Genomic DNA, 21,461 nt, shown 5'->3' with positions numbered 1-21,461 from the left:
TTTTTTTTGGTTTTTCAAGACAGGGTTTCTCTGTGTAGCTTTGCGCCTTTCCTGGAACTCTCTCTGTAGCCCAGGTTGGCCTCGAACTCACAGAGATCCGCCTGCCTCTGCCTCCCGAGTGCTGGGATTAAAGGCGTGCGCCACCACCGCCCGGCTTTTTTTTTTTTTTTTTTAATTTTAAAATTTCTTTGTTTTTATTTTATGGCATTGATGTTTTGCCTGAATGTATGTCTGTGTGAGGGTGTTGGATGCCCTGGAACTGGAGTTACAAACAGTTGTGAGTGGCCATGTGGGTGCTGGGAATTGAACCCAGGCCCTCTGGAAGAGTAGCCAGTGCTCTTAACGACTGAGCCATCTCTCCAGCCCTGCTTATGTTTGTTTTTCAAAGCAATTTATAACATCTTAAATAATGACAATATGTTTAAGTCAACTTTCATGCTTCTGGTCCTACTTAGAAATGAGTCTTTTGAATTTACTAATTTGATTTAAGCAGATGACAATCTGGCACACTGGTTCACGTTGCCATTTCTGTTATTCAAAGCAAGTGTTTAGCACCCTATCAAGTTGTTACCTCTCTTATCCCAGGAGTGGTGGTACAGGGAGATGTAAGGATTCTTCCTGAGATCTCAGCTTAATTGAGAGGTACTACTTTCCCTCCACGTGGATTTGGAGTATGTGTTGGCCTTCTACATTGTAGCTACTTTGAAGAGGATTCCAGGAATTCTTTAGAAACTGTGTGCTTTTTGCTCCAGTTGACCATTTGACAAAACTTATATGCCTTATACAGTGAAAGCTATAGTAGTACAAGAAGTGGTTCCAGTGTCTCTTCTCAAGACATTAGACAATGTGGACATGTTTGTTAGGTATATGTAGAGGGCTGGTGTATTGGTACCCAGAGACTAAAGGCCAGAGATGTTGGTACAAATTCCACGGTACTCAGGACAGACCCGTACAATGGATGACAGTCCAGGTGTTTAGAATGACAGTTTTATATCACTCTTAGTCTTTCAAGTGGTAAGTTTGGTAGGTTTTTCAAAATACTGTGTGTGTGTGTGTGTGTGTGTGTGTGTGTGTGTGTGTGTGTGTGGACATGTAAGAGGACAACTTAGGGAATTGATTCTCTATCATGTATGTCGGTTCAAGGATCACACTGAGGCTTAAGGCAAATGCCTTTATCACTGAGACATTCTTTTTTCCCTTGGCAGATTAAAAAAAAATACATGTGTATGATTTGTGGGGAGCTAATGTGTGTCATGGTACATGTGTGGAGGTCAGAATAACCTCAGGTGTCTGTCCTTGCCTTTTACCTTGAGACTGGGTTTCTTGTTTTGCTGCCATATAAGGTAGGTTAGTTGGTCTAAAAGCTCCTAAAGAGTCTTCTGTCTGCCTCCCACCTTGAGGTTGAATTACAGACCACATCTGGTTTTACGTGAGTTCTGGACATCTGCCCTCAGGTCCATATGCTTACAAGGCAAGTTTTACCTGCAGAGCCACCTCCCCAGCACTATTACTTTCTTTTGTGAAACTAATACACACATTTCTACTGCAAATGAGAACACCAATATTTCCTTTGTGTGTAGGTGTGTGTACATGCACATGGAGCCCGGAGGTCACCCTCGGGCATTGTTGCTCAGATGCTGCAATTGGGTTTTTGGTCAGGATCTCTCACTGGTACCCTCTCTTGCCTCCCTAGTGCTGGAATTAAAAATGCTTGCCACTACATCTGGCTTTTTACATGGGTACTAGGGGGTCAGACTCAAGCCCTTGTGCTTGGGTAGCAGATCTCTTCCTGGGCTAACTTACCAGCGCCTCAATTTTTTTTTCCTTGCAACTCCAATTTTTGGAAATCATATGTACTGCATAGTTTTATGCCATCTGAGAGGAAGAGATCTCAATCGAGAAAATGGCTCCATCAGCTCAGGCTGTAGGCAAGCCTGTAGGGCATTTTCTTAATTAGTGATTGGTTGGGGAGGGCCTAGCCCATTGTGGTGGGGGGGCGTCCTTTGGCTGGTGGTTCTGGGTTCTTTAAGAAAGCAGGCTGAGTAAGCCATGGGGAGCAAGTCAGTAAGTCCTCCATGGTCTCCAGGTTCCTGCCCTGCTTGAGTTCCTGTCCCGACTTCCTTTGATGATGAAGTGTGATATGGAAGCATAAGCCAAATAAACTGTTTTCCTCCCCCAAATTGTTTTGGTCATGGTGTTTCATCACAGCAATAGTAACCCTAACTAAGACTCCATAAAAATCTTAATTTTCTACCCTAATTATAACGCCTGATCATACTCTCCAGTATTCATTCTTTCTTTCTCTCTTCCTCTCCCCCCTCTGCCTGCCCTTTCTTCCCCTCCTCTTTTGAGATAGGGTCTCACTATGTATTCTTGGCTGGCCTGTAATTCTGTATGTAGACCATGCTAACCTCAGACTCAGAGATCTTTAGGCCTCTGCTTCCTCATTGTTGGGATGCCTGGCTCCCAATATTCTCTTTAATGAGTTTTATCCCAGAGTCTAGATTTCCTGAGACCTGTTGGTACTTGTTGGGTGAAATAAAATGGTAAACATGTTATTGATGTCACTGATCTATATTCAGATCCCGGATATTTCTTAAAAATTACAAGCATTAAACTAGCAAAAGATTCTTCATATCCAAAAAGAGTATAGAAAGTGAAAGTAAAAAGAAAACTGCTCAGAAGTCTTCATATGCATAAATTACCCCAAATTATTGTTTTACTATCTGTCCTAGCAAAGTAGCACAGTTCACCCATGTTAATTAACCAGCAAGAAAGAATGAAATAAAATAAAATTTACTTCTAAACTGACTTTCATAACTGTTCCCATTGTATTTTCAGAATGACTCCATTCACATAGTTACAATGACTGTAGACACATTTGAGAGACACACTCTTGCTTTACTGCGAACTCCTTTGAGACCTTAGTTCTCTTTCAAGCTGGATATGCCTATAACTTATGAGAGAGACATCTCAATTTTGCCCTCACAATAGTGTCTGAATTCTGCCTGTAACAAAAGCTGCTCTGGGCTCTTAGGTCTTCTCACTTCTGTCTGACACTTGAGGTGGCCTTGTGGTAGAGGGAAGGACCTTAGTTCTAGAGCTGAGAATTGAGTCCTGGAGATTCTTGGTTAATGGTTCTAAGCAGACTGGATAAGAGCCTGCTGAATCTTTTTTTTTTTTTTTGGGGGGGGGGAAGGGTTTCTTTGTAGAAAACCTGAAAAGATTCCAGGGTCAAGATTGAATTAAACATTTGTAATGGTTATATTGAAGCCTCAAAAGGTGGTTCCACAGTATCTTGGAAAAAAAATACTGTAGTTCTGAAAAAACCTAAAATTCCAAACTCCAGGTTATTGGGTTTCTGTGTTGGTGTTACCCAGCTAGAACCCTGATTGCTTTCAACAGAGCATGCCTTTTCTAACCCTGGAGAAGGAGCCTGGGAGGGTCTAGGCCAGATTTTCAGAATATAACATTCCACTGTGTGATTGGCACAGAAGCTCTGTTCCAAGGTGGTGGTAGCTATAGTTCTTCCACTAGACATTTGTACTTCTGTCTAGTTGACTTGAGTTTGATATAGTCTTCTTGGACACATGGTTAATGAGGGTTGGGTCAACACTGGTTGGGGTTTTGTTTTGTTTTGTTTTGCTTTTTCAAGACAGGGTTTCACGCAGTCCTGGCTGTCCTGGACAAGCTCTGTAGATCAGGCTAGCCTCGAACTCACAGAGATGCACCTGCCTCTGCCTCCTAAGTGCTGGGATTGAAGGTGTGCACCACCACTGCCCAGCTGTTTTGTTTTATTTTTTTTGTTTGTTTGTTTTATTTTTTGTTTTACTTCTGCCACCCTGGTTTACTGGAGGGAAGGTGGACTGGTTAGATAGGTATTAGAGTCGCCATAGCTAAACTAAGTGTTAGCTACCCAAGATACTGAGACTCACTCAGCTGCAGTAGCAAAACTGAGGTTTGTTAGAGACAATTAGAAGAGTCGTAAACATGCTGTTTTGCCATTTCTAAACTGTTAGAGGGGTCATTTTCATGGCCATCTGAGTTTGGTGCAGAAATATGTGGCTTAAAAGTTAGCTGTGCATTCTTTTTAAAAATTATTTATTTTTATTTTATGTGCATTGGTGTTTTGCCTGCATGTGTATCTGTGTGTAGGTGTTGGAACTCCTGGAGCTAGAGTTACAGACAGTGGTGAGCTGCCATGTAGGTGCTGGGAATTTGAACCCAGGTCCTCAGGAAGAGCAGCCAATCCTCTTAACTGCTAAGCTATCTCTCTAGCCTCCATCCTGGCTTTTTAATGAGTCTTTGTCTACTGTGCCCACTTTCCTACTGGAGCATATCCTAAATGGACCTAAATAACCATTCAGGTCCTGAGTATGTGTTTTGTGGATCTGGATGACTCCTCTTCAAGTTCTCTTCCTGGAGTTATAACCTGTGACTTCCGCTAGGTCAAAAGACTTAGTGGGACTCAGGTGTTTGCTAGTGAATTGTTCAATGTAGGCTAAAAAAAAAAAAGGAATGTATGGGTATATACACAACGCTATATATAGGTCAGAGGACATACACACACACTATATATATATACATACATACATATATATATATATATGTATGTATGTATGTATATATATATATATAATCTCCCATGGGAGTTGGTTCTCTCTACTGTATGAGTTCCAGAGATAGAATTCAGGTTGGCAGGCTTGGCAGCCAGTGCCTTCACCTGTTGAGCCATCTCACTGGCCCTTGATGTAGGCTTTTTATTTTATTTTTATCTTTGTTTTGAGACAGGGTTTCTCTGTGTAGCCCTGGCTGTCTTGGGACTCCTCTCCAGACCAGGCTGGCCTCGAACTTGGAGATCAGCCTGCCTCTGCCACCTGAATGTTGAGATAAAGGCCTGTGCCTCCAGCCCATCAATGTAAGCTTTTAAAACTTGACTTTTGGGGGATGCAGAGATGGCTCACCAGTTAAGAGCACTGGTTGCTCTTACAGAGGACCTGGTTTTGTTCCTAGCACCCACACACACATTGCACACACACACAGACACAAAAATAAAAGTAAATTTTAGGGTCAGATGTCGTGGTGCAGTAGAGGCAGACAGAGATCTCTGTGAGTTGAAGGCCAGCCTGGTCTATAAGTCACAGGCCAGACAGTGAGACCCTGTCTCAAAAAAACCAAAAATCTTAGAACAGTAAAACTTGAGAGGTGGCTGGAGAAATGGCTCAGCTGTTATGAGCACTTGCTGCTCTTGCAGGGGACCCATTTTCTGTTACAGCACCCACAGCGGACTGTAATTCCAGTTCCAAGGAATCCATTGCCCTCTTCTGGCCTCTGGGCACCAGGCATGCACATGGTACACACACATACATACAAGTAAAAGACCCTTATATATATAAGATAAAAGTAAATCCCCAAACAAAACAAAATCAGAAAACCTTGGGGTTTAATGAATGCTGCAGATCAAGACAGGAATGTTAGAGGCAATTCACGCTTGGTTCTATAATTACTCCTCTACTTTGGGGAAATCTGGGGGATCAAATCCCTGCCCTTATACATGTTGTATAAATGTTCTACCTTTGATCTACACCCTCAGTCAAACCCACCCCCCAGTTCCCTTAGACAGGGTCTCATTATGTAGACCAGGCTGGCCTCAAACTCGAGATTTGCCTGCCTGTTCCTCCCTTGTGTTGAGATAATGATATGGGCTGACATGTCCAGCCACCTATTCCTGATTTGGTTGATGATGGACTATCCAAAGTGGCTTTTGTTTTTGTACTATGTGTTTTAAAGGTAAATATGGCTGATACATGGAGAGGCAACCTGTGGAAGCCTAGGTGCATACACATATGGTTTCTTTAAGTAAAAATGTGTATCAGTATATAGAACTCATGGTGGTAATTGAAAACCATTATTGGTTTGTTAGAGGAACAAGGCAGACCTGCTGTTGGTCTTATCTTGGTGCTGGACAGAAGGACCTGGTCTTCCCTATATTCCTGCCATTATTGCTTGTTTTTGCTTCTCCCACAGATCATCTGTGACTCCGACTCTCATCTGACCTAGATTCCTGCTATCTTCATGTCTTGGGCTGGGAGTAGGGTGTGGTGGTCTTTGTTTGTTTGCTTATTCATTCTGGTGATTGAGTGTCCAAACTGGAGCATATCCTTCTCCCAAACCAGGCCTTTTCCAGTTGTACGTACTATCCTGACTGGGCCAGCCTGAGTTTAGTGACTTGGTAGCTCAACAACTTTCACTTCCTCCCCTCCCCTCCCCTCCCCTCCACTTCCTTCCCTGTTTCTTAGAGGATACTGTCAAACTAGTTGAAATTAGCTTCTCAAAGATTTAAAAAAAAAAAAATCTGTTTTAGTTTGTTTTGAAACAACTGATCTGGACCTCTGAAGACCAAGCTGTCTTCACACTTGCTGCCATCCTCTTGCCTCTGCCTCCTAAGTGATAGGACTAACAAACTTATCCTATTCTCTTGTAGAAGTTTTTTCTCTGTGTGCATTTTCTTCTTTCTTTTCTTTTTTTTTTTCCTTTTTCTTTTTTTTTTGGAGACAGGATCTCTCTATGCAGCCCTGGCTGTTCTGGAACTCTCTAGTTCAAGGCTGGCCTTGAACTCAGATCCAGTTGCTTCTGTCTCCTGAGTGCTGGGATTAAAGGGGTGAGTTACCACACCCAGCTTTCTTTCTTTCTTTTTTAAAGATTTGTTTTGTTTTTAATTATATGTATGTGTGTCTGTATGTGCTTGTGAGTGCAGGTGCCCAGGGAGGCCAGAGGTATCAGATACCCTGGAGCTGGAGTTGTAGGTGATTGTGAACTGTCACAGTTTCATTGCTGGGACATGAACTCTGATCCTTGTAGTTAGTACACTCACTTAACCACTGAGCCAGCTCTCCAGCCGCCAGATTTTATTTCATTTGTTTGTTTTTTGAGACAGGAAATCACTGTTTAGCCTAGGCTAGCCTTGAACCTCAGCTTCCCAGCTCCTAGGGCTGCAGGCATAAGCCACCATGCTTGACTGAAGAATTGGTTTTACAGTTTTTGTGTAGTAGTTCAGCATCTGGTCTTTCTTCAGGGATGGTTTCTTTCTCTTTTGTTCTGTTTGTATACAGTGTTCTGCCAGCATGCCAAAAGAGGGCACTAGATCTCATAGATGGTTGTGAGGCACCATGTGGTCACTGAGAATTGAACTCAGGAAGAGCAGCCAGTGCTCTTGAGCCATCTCCAGCCTGACTTTGCTCTTTTTAAAAGAAAAAATTTGTTTTAGATTTATTTATTTCGGGGCTGGAGGGATGGCTCAGTGGTTAAGAGCACTGCTTGTTCTTCCAGAGGTCCTGAGTTCAATTCCCAGCAACCACATGGTGGCTCACAACCATCTGTAATGAGATCTGTTGCCCTCTTCTGACCTGCAGGTATACATGCAGATAGAGCACTGTATATGTAATAAATAAATAATTCTTAAAAAAAAAGATTTATTTATTTTTGTGTATGAGTATTTTGCTTGCATGTCTATCTGTGAGCCACTTACATGTCTGGTGACCACAGTGGTCAGAATGAGGCATCAGATCCTATGGAACTGCTGTTGTGAGTAGTTGTGAGCCATCATGTGAGTATTGGAAGCAGAATCCAAGTCTTCTGTAAGAGAAGCAACTACGCTCAACCATTGAGCCATCTCTTTGGCTTTGGGTGGTTTGTATTTTTGTTTTTTTTGTTTGTTTGTTTGACAGAGTTTCTCTATGTAGTCCTGGCTGTCCTGGAACTCACTCTGTAGACCATGCTGGCCTTGAACTCAAAAGATTCACCTGCCTCTGCCTCCCAAGTGCTGGAATTAAAGGTGTACACCACCACCGCCTGGCTGGTTTTGGATTTTTGTGTTTCCTTTTCAGCCTTTTTGTAGACTATGAAGCTGTTCTGTTTATGGTGAGACATTTACTGTTTTTCTAAGTTTGCATTAGATACTTTTCTGTTGCGATGATAAAATACCATGACCAAGGCAATTTATAAAAGGAAGGGTTTATTCGCACTTACAGTTCCATCATTATCATGGCCATGGTGGGGAAGCATAGCAGTTAGAGCAGCAAGTGAAGAGTTCACATCTTTAACAAGGAGAGTTGGAGGGGAGAGTGAGAGAGAGTGAGCACGAGAGCGCACTGATAACGGCATGGCTTTTAAAAGCTCAAAGCCCAGTGACATACTTACTCTGTCAAGGTTACATACATCTCCTAAGCCTGCCAGAACTTTGCCAATAGCTGGGGACCAAGTATTCAAATACCTTAGGATATGGGGACATCTCATTCAGACCACCACATTGTTTTAATTAATAATGTCAGATGTAGTTTCCCCCTCATCTCCCAAGGAGAGTTTGAAGAAATCATAAAGGAGGAAAATGTACTTGACAGTCCTCGTCTGCATTTCTGGCTAAATTAGAGCAAATGGATCAGATGTAATAACCTGAACAGATTAGGATTTTCTGTTTGATCTCTTTGAATTCTATGTTTTTTTCTATGATAAATCAAGACCTGTTTTTAAAAATGTGTGTTTGGTGTCTGAGATTATAAGAAATGAAGTCAATCTGGGGCAGAAAGATGGCTCATTGGATAGATAGAAGTGGTTACCACCAAACCTGAGCATCTGGGTTCTGAATTCAGTCCTCAAAACCTACATAGTAGAAGGAGAGAATCAACTGTGGTGGACACTTCCTCTCCCAAATAAATAAGTAAAAATGTCAAAAAACATAAATTAGCCTAATAAAAGTTTTAACAGGGCTGGAGAGATGGCTCAGAGGTTAAGAGCACTAACTGCTCTTCCAGAGGTCCTGAGTTCAATTCCCAGCAACCACATGGTGGCTCACAACCATCTGTAATGAGATCTGGTGCCCTCTTCTGGCCTGAAGTCATACATGCTGTATACATAATAAATAAATCTTAAAAAAAAAAAAAAAAAAAAAAGAAAAAAAAAAGTTTTAACAAAGAGCTGATTGATCACTGTGGAGATTAAATTCTTTCTTTGTATGAATTAATATTGTCTATAAGGATCTGAAATTTTAAACAATTTAAGACTGTGTCAAGGATGCAAGCTAGTAGGGTTTTTTGGTTAGGTTTTTTGTTTGTTTACTTTCTGGTTTTGTGAAAAGAGGATTGCTAAATTTGCTAACCAGGCCTGTCTCATACAGGAAGAGAATTCTAGTTTCTCATTTTGACTGGGTAGATAATATTATTTCTTTTGGATTTAAGGTAAATGGAAAATGATTCTTATCTTGCTGTGGGAGGGGAGGGATAGCCTGGTTTACTGTGTTACATTTGCAGTCATGCCCTTGTAGATTTTCTGTGCTAAGCAGACCTCCTCTGTGGAGTCTGTTCCTGAGGCTAAAGTTGGCATGTAGGAAAGTTGAATCTTGGGAAATAGGGAAATCTAAGGACAATGAAATGTCATTACCTGTTGTCAAGTTAATACATAAAGGGATAACTGGTGAACTCCCTTTTAGAATGAAATTTTGTTTGTTCATTTTGTGGTACTAGGGCAAGGGATTGAACTTAGGTCCTCATAGATCCCAGGCAAGCATTCTACCAACTGAGCCATTTTAGCCCTAGAATGGAATTGTGTTTTGTTTTGTTTTTGGAGACAAGGTTTCTTGGTGTAGCCCTGGCTGTCCTGGAACTTAGACTAGGCTGGCCTCAAACTCAGAGATCTGCCTGCCACTGCCCAGCCCAAAATGTCATATTTTTTTTTGGTGGGGGGGTTGTTTTTTTGAGACAGGGTTTCTCTGTGTAGCTTTGTGCCTTTCCTGAAACTCACTCTGTAGCCCAGGCTGGCCTCCAACTCAAAGAGATCCACCTGCCTCTGCCTCCCGAGTGCTGGGATTAAAGGTGTGCACCACCACTGCCCGGCTTCAAAATGTCATTTTTTAAAAATGTATTTTGAGCAGTTACAGGTTCAGTATGTTAAGGGTAAAGAGATTTCCTTTAATACTCTCTGCCCAGTGACCAAGGATCATATGAACTATGAGTCAAAATTTTGCTTAACCCACTAGGCAGCAGCTGAATACTTTTGTCTAGTGTAGTATGTAAACCTCTGCTCCTTGCAGACATGTTGGGCTTTAAGACATGCCCAATAGAGGGCAAGAGTTACCAGCTTGCTTCTTTGCTTGTTTCTCTGGATAATTTTGGGCCTGCTGTGAGAGTGATCAGAGGTACTGATAAGTATGCTGGGAACATTTATTACCTATCAGTAACAATAGAAATACTAATTAGTGGTCTAGGACAGCAGCTTAGTGGACTTATTCCTTTCCTTATAATCATCTAATTTGCCTCTTCAACAAATCAGGATATTTTAGAGAAATTCTGTGAGAAGTGGTACTGTGTTAGATACAGTACTTGTAGGGGTCTCACTGGAAACCTACAGGTCTGGTGGACTTAAGAAAAGTGGACACTATATGGGCTGTATGTGATTTCACACTCCCAGCAGCTTGTGATCCACACTGTTAGACTTCTGAGGCAAAAACACAAGGATGTTCTCACTAAGTGGGGCAATTGAAGGCTATAAATAACTCTACTTCAGTGCAGGTCAGAATGGGCTGTCAGGGGATTTGAGGTTAGATTTTCAGAACCTTTGCTTTTGGAATTTGGACAAGGGACTGTAGACCTGTATAAGATACAAAGGCAATCACCGGGGAAGGGCAGGAAGAATAAAATGCTAAGGGTAGCATGCTCTGACAGCTCTGCTGTTTCTTCCTTCCAAGTTTTCTCCTTAGTCCTAGTCTTTCCGTAGCCTGTGGGTTCATCACCTGCCTACCCACTTCTTTGAATACACAGAACTACTTACCTGTTCCTTCTTCTCACTTGAGCATTCCTCTAGTCCCTGCTGAGTCACCAAGAGATAGATAGCATTTTTATCATCATCATTGCTTCTTTACTGTAATACAAATGCAGAAGTATCCTGACCCAGGTAAAACTTAATGAAAGCCACCTCTGTGGCCTGTCAAAGTTAGGATGCATATCATCAGTGTCGTCTTGACTGTTAACCCCCTCCCACACTGTGCCTCCTGGAACCACTGTCCTGAATTCTAAACCATATATTAGATGTCTTTGCTTTTGAATGTATGTGGAATAAAGAATAGACTCTGAGGTGAAGGGATTTGGATAGTATGCTTATGAAATTAGTCTATGTCTTTAACATAACTGTGGTTCATTTCATTTCTGTAAAGCTTCTTGCTTTTTCTTTTTTCTTTTGGTTTGGTTTGGTTTTTTGAGACAGGGTTTCTGTGTGTAGCCCTGACTGTCCTGGAACTCACTCTGTAGACCAGGCTGGCTTCGAACTCACAGAGATCTGCTTGCCTCTGCCTCCTGAATGCTGGGATTAAAGGTGTATACCACCACTGCCCAGCTTCATTTCTGTAAAGCTTTTTTTTTTTTTTTTTTAAAATAAATCTTTATTTATTATGTATACACTATTCTGCCTGCATGTATGCTTGCTTGGATGCCAGAAGAGGGCACCAGATCTCATTATAGATGGTTGTGAGCCACCATGTGGATGCTGGGAATTGAACTCAGGTCCTCTGGAAGAGCAGCCAATGCTCCTAACCTCTAAGCTGTCTCTCCAGCCCCTATGTAAAGCTTTTAAGAATGCAAATTTAGTAAGATTTATTCTACTACAGATGAACACATAAAATAATTTTATTTGGAGCTGTTATGGATAATGCTGTTACGAATATTCTCAAGTGTTTTGCCTGCTTTACTCTCAGGACTGTCACGGTTACAGGTACATACCACCATGTCTAGCTCTTTGGATAGATTTTAAGTTAGGAGGCTTTCTTAAAAAATTAGTCACCCCCAAACTTTTATTTATTTATTTATTTATTTATTTATTATTTTAGCATTTGTTTATTGAGATTAAGTACCATTCTGTGGATCAGACCATCTTGGAACATCATATAGTTCAAGCTGGCTTGAATTCTTGGTAGTCCTGCCTCAGCTTTCCAGTATTGAGATTACAAGTGTGTGAAACTATGCAGCTGTGCCTAGCTGGCTTTGTTCCTTTGAAACAGGGTCTCACTATGTCGTTGGTATGGAACTCTGGGTGATCCTCCTTCCTGCCTCAGCCTCCAAGAAAGAATTTTTGTTTTGCTTATTTTGAGACAGGGTCTCACGGTATATCCTTGGTTGGCCTAAAAGTTGCTATGTAGACCAGGCTAGCCTCTAGCCTGGCCTTCCACGTGCTAGTATTAAAGGAATACACCACCACACCCAGATAAAGGATGTTTTTATTTATTTTATTTGAATGTGTATGTGTGTCTTGCCTGCTTGTATGCCTGTGCACATGTGTGCCTGGTACCCATGGAGGTCAGAACTGATAGCATCAGATCCCCTGGAACTGGAGTTAGATAGTTGTGAGCTGCTATGTGGGTTTTGGGAACTGAGCCCAGGTCCTCTACAAGAGCAATAAGGACTCTTAACCATTGAGCCATCTCTCTAGCCTCCAAAAGGATGTTTGTTTGTTTGTTTGTTTGTTTGTCTGGGGCGGAGTTGAGACAGGGTTTCTCTGTGTAGTTTTGATGCCTGTCTTGGATCTTACTCTGTAAATCAGGCTGGCCTGGAACTCACAGAGATCTGCCTCCCTCTGTCTCCTTAGTGCTGGGACTAAAGGTGTGTGCCACCACCTCCCAGCCAAAAAGATGTTTTTAAATAGAAACTTGTTGTTGTTCTTTTGGATGTTTGTTTGTTTGAAACAGGGTATCTTTATGTAGTCCTTGCACTTGCTGTGTAGACCAAGCTGGCCTTGAACTCACAGAGATCCACCTGTCTCTGCCTTCTGAGAATATTCTAGTATATGTTTTGGTGAGCTCATATATGTTTCTGCTGGGTTTGCTTCTTAGCTTTCTCTTGCCTGGCTGAGGGGTGGTGCTTGCATTTACCTTTTATGGTTATAGCCATATAAAAGATACTGTGAACTGTAGCTCAGAGTGCTTTGCTTCATCAGTCTTGACATTTTCCCTCTTCTTTTCATTTCTGGTACTTTAGCAGGTATTGTAGTTTGAATTTGTGTTTCCCTGCTAGCTGATAACTTTGAGGATCTTTTCATGTGCTTATTTGACATTCCAGTGACATTTTTTAAGACAGTCCTCTTGAGTGCAGGTGTGATGTGAAGTGTTGGGATGTGAGGCATATTTAGGTGGGCTTGTGGCATTTGTCACCGCAGGTGCCTGAGTGTGGTGGAGGACAATCTTGTTATCAAGAGTTCTGATAATGAAATACTTCACTCAGAGTCAAACAAGTAAAAACTCTTTACTGCTATGTGATTATCAACTTCATTAGTGATTAGAACAAACGTACTTCTAGACTTTATATTCACTTTGCTCAGACCCTTCCAGGTAAAGCAACAGTAACACTTAGTCTAGGGTGTCACTTCAGAGTTAATGTACACCCTGAACTGTGGTCAGAGTGATTTTCAGGGGTGGGGAAAAGGACACCACTGTGGTTTGTTTGGTGTTTTTTTTTTTTTTTTTTTTTTTCGAGACAGGGTTTCTCAGTGTAGCTTTGCGCCTTTCCTGGAACTCTGTAGACCAGGCTGGCCTCGAACTCACAGAGATCCTCTTGCCTCTGCCTCCCAAGTGCTGGGATTAAAGGCATGGCCACCACTGCCCGGCTTGTTTGTTTTTAAATTGATTATTGTTGTATGTCTGTGAGTATGCACACTTTTCACAGGACATTTTTCAGGAGTTTGTTCTTTACTTCCACCCTGGGTTCTGGAGTTCAAACTCAGGTGATCAGGCCCACACAGCAGGCACTTTTACCCACCAGGCTATCCTGACTTGGTTGGTATTTCCAGTAAGCTCTCTTTGAAGTATACTTTATATAGAACAGAACAAACCTAATTTGAGGGAGCCTTTCAAGGAGTTGATTGATGCTCGTAGACATTCTGGCAGTGTCCATCCCAGCCTGGAGTATAGAGTACCACATTTACCCTCAGAATTGCAAGCATCATCTTCCTGCGGGAGCCCTGGTAGTCACTGCTGTGTTACCCTGGATCAGTTGTGTGATTTTCAGGATTTCATTAAATATAGTCAGGTGGAGCAAACTCTTGTGTTGACTTTCTTTGAATGATGTTTTTGAGATGCATCTGTTACTTGCATGAGTGGTTTCCCTTTGCAGTCGTTGAGTGGCATTCTGTTGCATGGGAGAACCACTTGTGGATCTGTTCTCCATTTGCTCAGTATCTGTGTCCTGATATCATCAGCTCCTACCTGCTCCATTTGTTCTCCTGTTGCTCTGTTTTTGTTCCTTCTCTTTTCTTACTGGTTTGAAGCTAGACACACACTCTTACCACTGAGCTAATCATTACCTTTTTACTCTTTATTTTGAGATGGGGTCTCACTCTGTAGCCCAGGCAGGCCTTGAGCTTGTGACCCTTTCCTCTGCTTTCTGAGTAGTTGGCATAACAAGCCTATACCATAATTGAGCCAGCTTTTCCAACAACATTTTCAGACAGAACAGTGGTGTAGAGCTCTTTTCAGAGTCTTGGTTAATAGAATTAAAGGACAGAATTGTTGAGACAAAATTGGTTGTGTAAGGAAACTCAGATGAGCCACCCAAACTGCTCATCACAAACCATTGGGACACTGCCCCAGGTCATGAGAGTCTTTGGAATCAAGGTTCGCTGGTAGGTGTGCACAGAAGCAAGTCCATCTGTGGAAATGTACCGCCCACTAATGTTTCATTCATTCTGTGTATGTGTGCTCTGGTTAACTAAGGCCACTAATGTTACCAAGTTTCAATGTTTATTTGATTCCTGAGAGGGCACTTAAACAGTTGGGCTCATTGGAAGTGCTCTTTTATTCTTTCTTCTTCCAAACTCCTCTAGCCTAGAAAGATGAATTTTTTTCTTTAAAAATTTATGTTTTTGTTTTTGTTTTTGTTTTTTTGATATAGGGCTCGTGTGGCTAAGGCTGACTTTGACTGGTCCTCTTGCCTCCATGTCTGATGTGCTGGGATTGCAGGTGTGTACCATGACATCAGCTTCAGAATTGAAATTTAAGAAAGTGTTTTAAGAAGTTGGAGAGATGGCTCAACAGTTAAACACACTGGCTGCTCTTGCAGAGGACCCAGATTCAGTTACCGCATGGTGGCCTGCAACTCTCTGTAACTCCAGTTATAGGGGATCTGATGCCCTCTTCTGACCTTCATAGGTACCAGGAACTCACACAGTATACAGACACATCTTTAATCCCAGTGTTCAGTGTGGTGATTATATTGTGTACCCTAGTAAACATGTAAAGGGAACTTAGCTGTTGCTGGGGACTACACCTGGCAGACATTTGATTTTCTTTTTTCTTTTCTATTTTTGGTCTATACTTTTTATATTCTTATGCTGGTCTGAGTGCTGTCTGTCTGTCTGTCTGTCTCTCTCTCTCTCTGTGTCACTCTCTTTCTGTCTGGACCTCTTGTCTGTCTTTTTGGGTGAAGGGCATATCTCACTCATGTAGCCTAGTTTGCCCTCTACCTTTGTTTAGCTAGAGTTGGTCTAGAACTCTTACTCCTACCTCCCAAGTGCTGGGTTCACAGGTGGATGCCAATGTGTCTAGTGTTGTATGAAACACCTTATTTGTGGTTTCGATCATTAGATGACTGGTATATTATGGGTGGGTTTTGAAGTGTTGAAGCCCAGGCTTCTGGTGGACAGCAGACAGGAACTGACCATTGATTTTTGTTTCCAGGTGCACTTTCAGGTTCCCGAGCACAAATATCAAGATCACATTTACAGCCCTGTCCAGTGAGAAGAGAGAGAAGCAAGAAGCCCCAGAGTCGCCCGTGAAGCCTGTGCAGCCCCACATCTCACCCCTGACCATCAACATTCCAGACACTATGGCCCACCTCATCAGCCCCCTTCCCTCTCCCACGGGAACCATCAGGTATAGCAGAGGCTGAAGGTGGCACATTCACAGGTTTTTTAGCCACATAGGTGTACCCAAAGTGACCCTATCTGTTTTCACTGTAACTGGCTATCAGGAGTTTACTTAAAGTTTCTGTGTTGTGAATTGTAGTTCTCACATGTTGGTAGGTTGTGGGATTACTGTTATGTTTGTTTCCCTTTGGGTTTTTTGTTTTGTTTTTTTAAAGATTTATTTATTTATTTATTATGTATACAGTGTTTTGCCTACATGCATGCTTGCAGGCCAGAAGAGGGCACCAGATCTCATTACAGATGGTTGTGAGCCACCATGTGGTTGCTGGGAATTGAACTCAGGACCTCTGGAAGAACAGCCAATGCTCTTAACCGATGAGCCATCCCTCCAGCCCCCGGTTGTTTTTTTTTTTTAATTTTTTTTTTTACCAGAGCCATTTCTGTGGCCTTGGAATTACCCTTTGGAGTCTGGTGAGCACACCAGTGGTTATATAACTGAAGGCAATTGCACTCTTCCCAAGTCTCCCAAGTTACTGTTACCCAGAGGTAAGGCCTAGGGTCCCATGATCCCTTCCACCATCCATAACTGATGGTTAAGAGGGCTTGCCTTGTGCAGATCTGGTGTGAGTTCATGATTACATTGATCGTGTCCTGTCTAGAGGTGGAGATTTCACTACCCTTGTCTCTGTCTTCAGTTTATTCCCTGAGCCTTAGAGGGGATAATATAAATGGCTTATTTCTGACTGAGCTCTCGTCCATCACTTATTCTCAGAATTGTGGGTATTCATGTGTTCCTTCACTTGCTGGTGGCAGAGAAAAGCATTGAGGGAAGCTGTGGTGGCAGTAGCGGGTGGAGCTGGGGTCTTTGGGGTCTCTAACCCTGATGACTAAGTCTGGGCCTTTTCCTTCTGTCTCCTCCTCCCCCCCTCCCCCCGCCCCCCAACTCACAGAGGTCCTCCTGCCTCTGCCCCTGCTTCTGGATCCCAGCTCTAAGTCTAGTCCTATTTCCACTTTTTAAAATACGTATTTTCATTGAAGAGCTGACAGATTATCTAATTATATTTCTTCCAAAACTTCTCATAGACTGAGAGTGACTGAGTCTTTAGGTACCATACTCAGAAGCTGAAATTTAAATTTTTTTTTTTTAAAGATTTATTTATTTTATGTATACAGTGTTCTGTCTGCACATATCCCTGCAGGCCAGAAGAGGGCGCCAGATCTCATTACAGATGGTTGTGAGCCACCATGTGGTTGCTGGGAATTGAACTCAGGACCTTTGGAAGAGCAAGCAGTGCTCTTAACCTCTGAGCCATCCCTCCAGCCCTGAAATTTAAATTTTTAAGGGGCCAGAGAAATGGCTCAGTCTTAGAGCACTTCCTGCTCTTCCAGAGGGACCCAGGGTCAGTTCCCAGCACAGCGTAGCAGCTCACAAACATCTAATTCCAGTTCCAGGAAATCCAACACCCTCTTCTGGCCTCCACACACACCAGGCATTCATATGGTACATGTATACATAGGTAAACACTTCAAACATGTAATATAAATCTTTAAAAAAAAATTAAGTTTGGGGCTGGAGAAATGTCTCTGAAGTTAAGAGAACTGGCTGCTTTTCCAGAGGACCCAGGTTTACTTCCCAACATCTACATGGTAGCTCACAGCCATCTATAACTCCAGCTCCAGAGGATCTGATACCCTCACACAGACATACATACAGGCAAAACACTAATGCACATAAATTAAAAAAAAAAAAAAATTTAGGCTGGGCGGTGGTGGCACACGCCTTTAATCCCAGCACTCGGGAGGCAGAGCCAGGCGGATCTCTGTGAGTTCGAGGCCAGCCTGGGCTACCAAGTGAGTTCCAGGAAAAGGCACAAAACTACACAGAGAAACCCTGTCTCGAAAAACCAAAAAAAAAAAAAAAAAATTAAAATTGCTGTTGGCTGTGATGGCTTACTTTCTCTGGAAGAATAAATGGAACACTGCCTTCTCACTGTTTGTCTTGACAGTTGCATTTCCTGACACATTGCTACATGAGGAAATCTTAAATACCACAAAGAATTCCTAGAAGTACATTTTTTTTCTTAAGAAATACTGCTATTCTCGGGTTTGGGATTTAGCTCAGTGGTAGAGCACTTGCCTAGCAAGCGCAAGGCCCTGGGTTCGGTCCTCAGCTCCGGAAAAAAAAAAAAAAAATACTGCTATTCTTGTTTTTGTTTTTTTTTTTTTTTTCTTCAGTTTAGCTAGATAGACATGGTAGCACATACAATTCCAGTGCTTCAGAAACTAAGGCCAGAAAATTGCTGCATGTTTAAGACCAGCCTGCAGTACAGAATGAAGGGCTGTTTCAGGAAAAGTAAGTGGTGCTGGAGAAATGTAACTCCAATTCTAGGAGATCCAACACCCTATCCTGGCCTCCTTTAGTCACTCACATAAGCATACATGAGGCAAAACACATTTAAAAAAATTAAATAAATACATCTTAAAAAAGAAATGTTTGTTTTCCCTGATCTGAGATATTTATTGAAAAACAGTGCTATGTTTGCTGTAAAGTAGACTTTCTCCCCCTCCTCTTTCACAGTGCTGCAAACTCCTGCCCATCCAGTCCCCGGGGAGCAGGATCTTCAGGGTACAAAATGGGCCGTGTGATACCATCTGACCTCAATTTAATGGCTGACAATTCACAGCCAGAAAATGAAAAGGAAGCTTCAGGTGGAGACAGCCCAAAGGTAAATATCTATAGTCTTGTACCTGGGCCTGGGGAACATTATGTAAACATTGGTCATCTGTGTGACAAGTCCTTTTAGGAACACCATGTTGTTTTAGCTCAGTTTCCCTGTTGTTGTAATAAAACCCTGACCAAAAGCATCTTGGGGGAGGAAAAGGCTGGTGTGTCTTACACATCCATATAATGGTCCATTACTGAGGAAGGTCAGGGCAGGGATCCAGAAGCAGGAACTGAAGCAGAGACCATGAGAGGAATGCCGCTTATTGGCCTTTTGCTTGCTTATACCGTCCAGAATCACCTGCCAGTGGTGGCACTGCTGACAGTGGCTTAGCCCCTTTCACATCAATAATTAATCAAGAAAATGCACCACAGATATTCCTATAGGCTACTTTGATAGAGGTAATTCCTCAATTGAGCTCTTCCCCATTGATCCTTGTTTGTCTTTTGTTTTGTTTTTCGAGACAGGGTTTCTCTGTAGCTTTGGAGCCTGTCCTGGACTAGCTCTGTAGGTCAGGCTGGCTTTGAACTCACAGAGATCCGCCTGGCTGTGTCTCCCGAATGCTGGGATTAAAGGCGTGCGCCACAACCGCCCAGCCTCTCGTTTATGTCAAGTGGACAAAAACTAACCAGCACACCACCTCAGTGAAATAGACATCTATATGGATTTGATTCTGGCGTAACTCTGAATATGCCATAGGTATGAGGGTTTGTAGTGCATTTTTAAAATCCTTCACCACACATGTGAAGACCCTAGGGCAACTGTAGGCACAGTGCTGATAGCTGAGTATGTATGAAATTGTTAGTAACAGAAAGGCTGTTGTTGTAGTGTTAAGAAAAAAGAGTCTGTACCTGTTGTTCCTTCCATTATATATTTGAAAAATGTGACATGTTCACACAGAACACAACAGAGCCATGGAGTGAGCAAGTCATAGCTGTGTACCTTGTGCACACAGAGGCATTCTTTGGTGGTGGAGTGAAACATCACAGTAGAAACTTAGTGACTGTACTGCCAGAGCTAATAGTGGTCTTTATGAGGCAGGAGTTGTAGACTAAGGGCCATGCAGGAGCTGCTGGGTACTGGCTATACTGATGCTCACTTTGCAAAATTTGTTCCACCCATTTGGGTATATTCTGAGCATTTTCTATATTAAATTATTTAAAAATAAAAAGTATTTTTATGCCCAGTATGGTATGCCTTTAATTTCAGCACTTGGGAGGGAGAGGTGGGAGGATTTCTTGAGTTCAAGGCCATTCTGGTCTACATAGCAAGTTTCATACCATTGGAGGTAGTTAGTGAGACATTGTTTCTAAAAACACAAAAACAGCATTTTTAAGGCCAGCAAAATAGATTAGCAGATAAAGGCACTTGTCACCAAGACTGAAGGTCTGAGTTTGATTCCTGGGATCCATATAGTAGAAGAAGAGAACTGACTCCTGGACAAATGAAAACATCCTTAGAAACTTGTAAGGAAAAAGCCCTAGGAATACATTGGCCGTTTGATCAGGGATGGAGTCGAGCACATGGTGTAAGGACAGCTTCTCATCCATATCTCAGACTCAGGTTCTTGTTATCCCTGGTTCTTTTCCTAGAAACTTGGAATGTGCTCTTGTGGGTGCTTAGGCAGAGCCTTTTGTAGCCTAAGTGATAGCAAAATAAGGTTAGCCATTTAAAGTGGGCTGTGGTAGTCTTCTGGATGCTGGCATTGGTTGGATGGTTAAGGTTTTCCATATGGAGAATTGCCAAACATCTCTGTACCATCAACTTACAGGACAAAACTGTTTCATCTTTGATCAGCTCTGTTCTTTTATGCCTTCTGATTCTGCCCTTATCCCTAAGTGCATCTCTAGTGAAATGGTGTTCTTGTTCTTATTTTGTTTTTTGAGATAGGGTCTTATTCTGTAGGCTGGCCTTAAATTCACTATGTAGCACAATAATGGTTTGTTTTAGAACTATGTAAAATCTAAAAATAAAAGTCAGGGTTGGGGAAGAGTCTGGAGATGTAGCTCAGCAGTTAAGAATACTAACTACTCTTCCAAAGGACATGGGTTCAAATCTTAGCACCCACATGGTGGCTAACAAACTGTAACTCCAGTTCTAAGGGAATCTGACTCTTCTAAGGGAATCTGATTCTCTCTTCTGTCCTACATGGCACTGCATACACATGGTGCAGAGATAAACGTACAGGCAAAATACTCACACATTAAATAAATAAATAAATGAATAAATGAAAGTATATGCTTTATGTGTGAACAGTTTATATCCTTGCAGTGCTGGTGATCAAATCCAGACCTTATACTGAATGTGCTTTGAATGAGTGATATCATTTGAATATATTCTTTTACAGATTGCTTCCTTTTCTTTTTTAAAGATTTATTTATTTATTTATTACATATACAGTGTTCTGCCTGCATGTATGCATGCACACCAGAAGAGGGCACCAGATGTCATTATAGATGGTTGTGAGCCACCATGTGCTTCCTGGGAATTGAACTCAGGATCTCTGGAAGAGCAGCCAGTGCTCTTAAACTCTGAGCCACCTCTCCAGCCTGCAGATTGCTTCTTTTAATTTATATTGTTTTGCTATTTTCCAGAAGTTCATATAGGAACTAGGAACTCTGTCCTCAGAGGCTTATGCTGATAAATGTGAGATTTTAATATGTTGGAAAAATGGAGCTATCAGCAGACTAGAATGAGCAGTGACTCTGTTTGAGTTCTTCACAGGCATGATTTTACATGTAGAACCTTGGCAGTAGATGGGCATTTGGACCGTTCTGTCTCAAGTGCTCTTGTTACTTCTGGTGTATGGGAAGATCCCCATCAGCACCACAATTGGGCTGC

At 42.1% G+C, this 21,461-nt stretch overlaps 1 protein-coding gene across 2 annotated transcripts in view; it reads left to right on the top strand.

Moving 5' to 3' along the window:
* Positions 1-21,461, top strand: part of Foxk2 (forkhead box K2) — a 48,771-nt gene that overhangs the window by 9,036 nt on the left and 18,274 nt on the right. For both annotated transcript variants that reach the window (XM_052759941.1, XM_052759940.1), the window contains exons 2-3: positions 15,710-15,904; positions 18,476-18,623. In XM_052759941.1, coding sequence (XP_052615901.1) covers positions 15,710-15,904; positions 18,476-18,623 — 343 coding nt within the window. The remainder of the gene's footprint in view (positions 1-15,709; positions 15,905-18,475; positions 18,624-21,461) is intronic.

Source organism: Peromyscus californicus, unplaced genomic scaffold (assembly GCF_007827085.1).
Source record: "Peromyscus californicus insignis strain IS unplaced genomic scaffold, ASM782708v3 Scaffold_3__1_contigs__length_106647218, whole genome shotgun sequence".
Taxonomy (NCBI): Eukaryota; Metazoa; Chordata; class Mammalia; order Rodentia; family Cricetidae; genus Peromyscus; species Peromyscus californicus.
The sequence above is the reverse complement of the archived record's forward strand: the minus strand, read 5'-3'. Positions and strand labels throughout refer to the sequence as shown.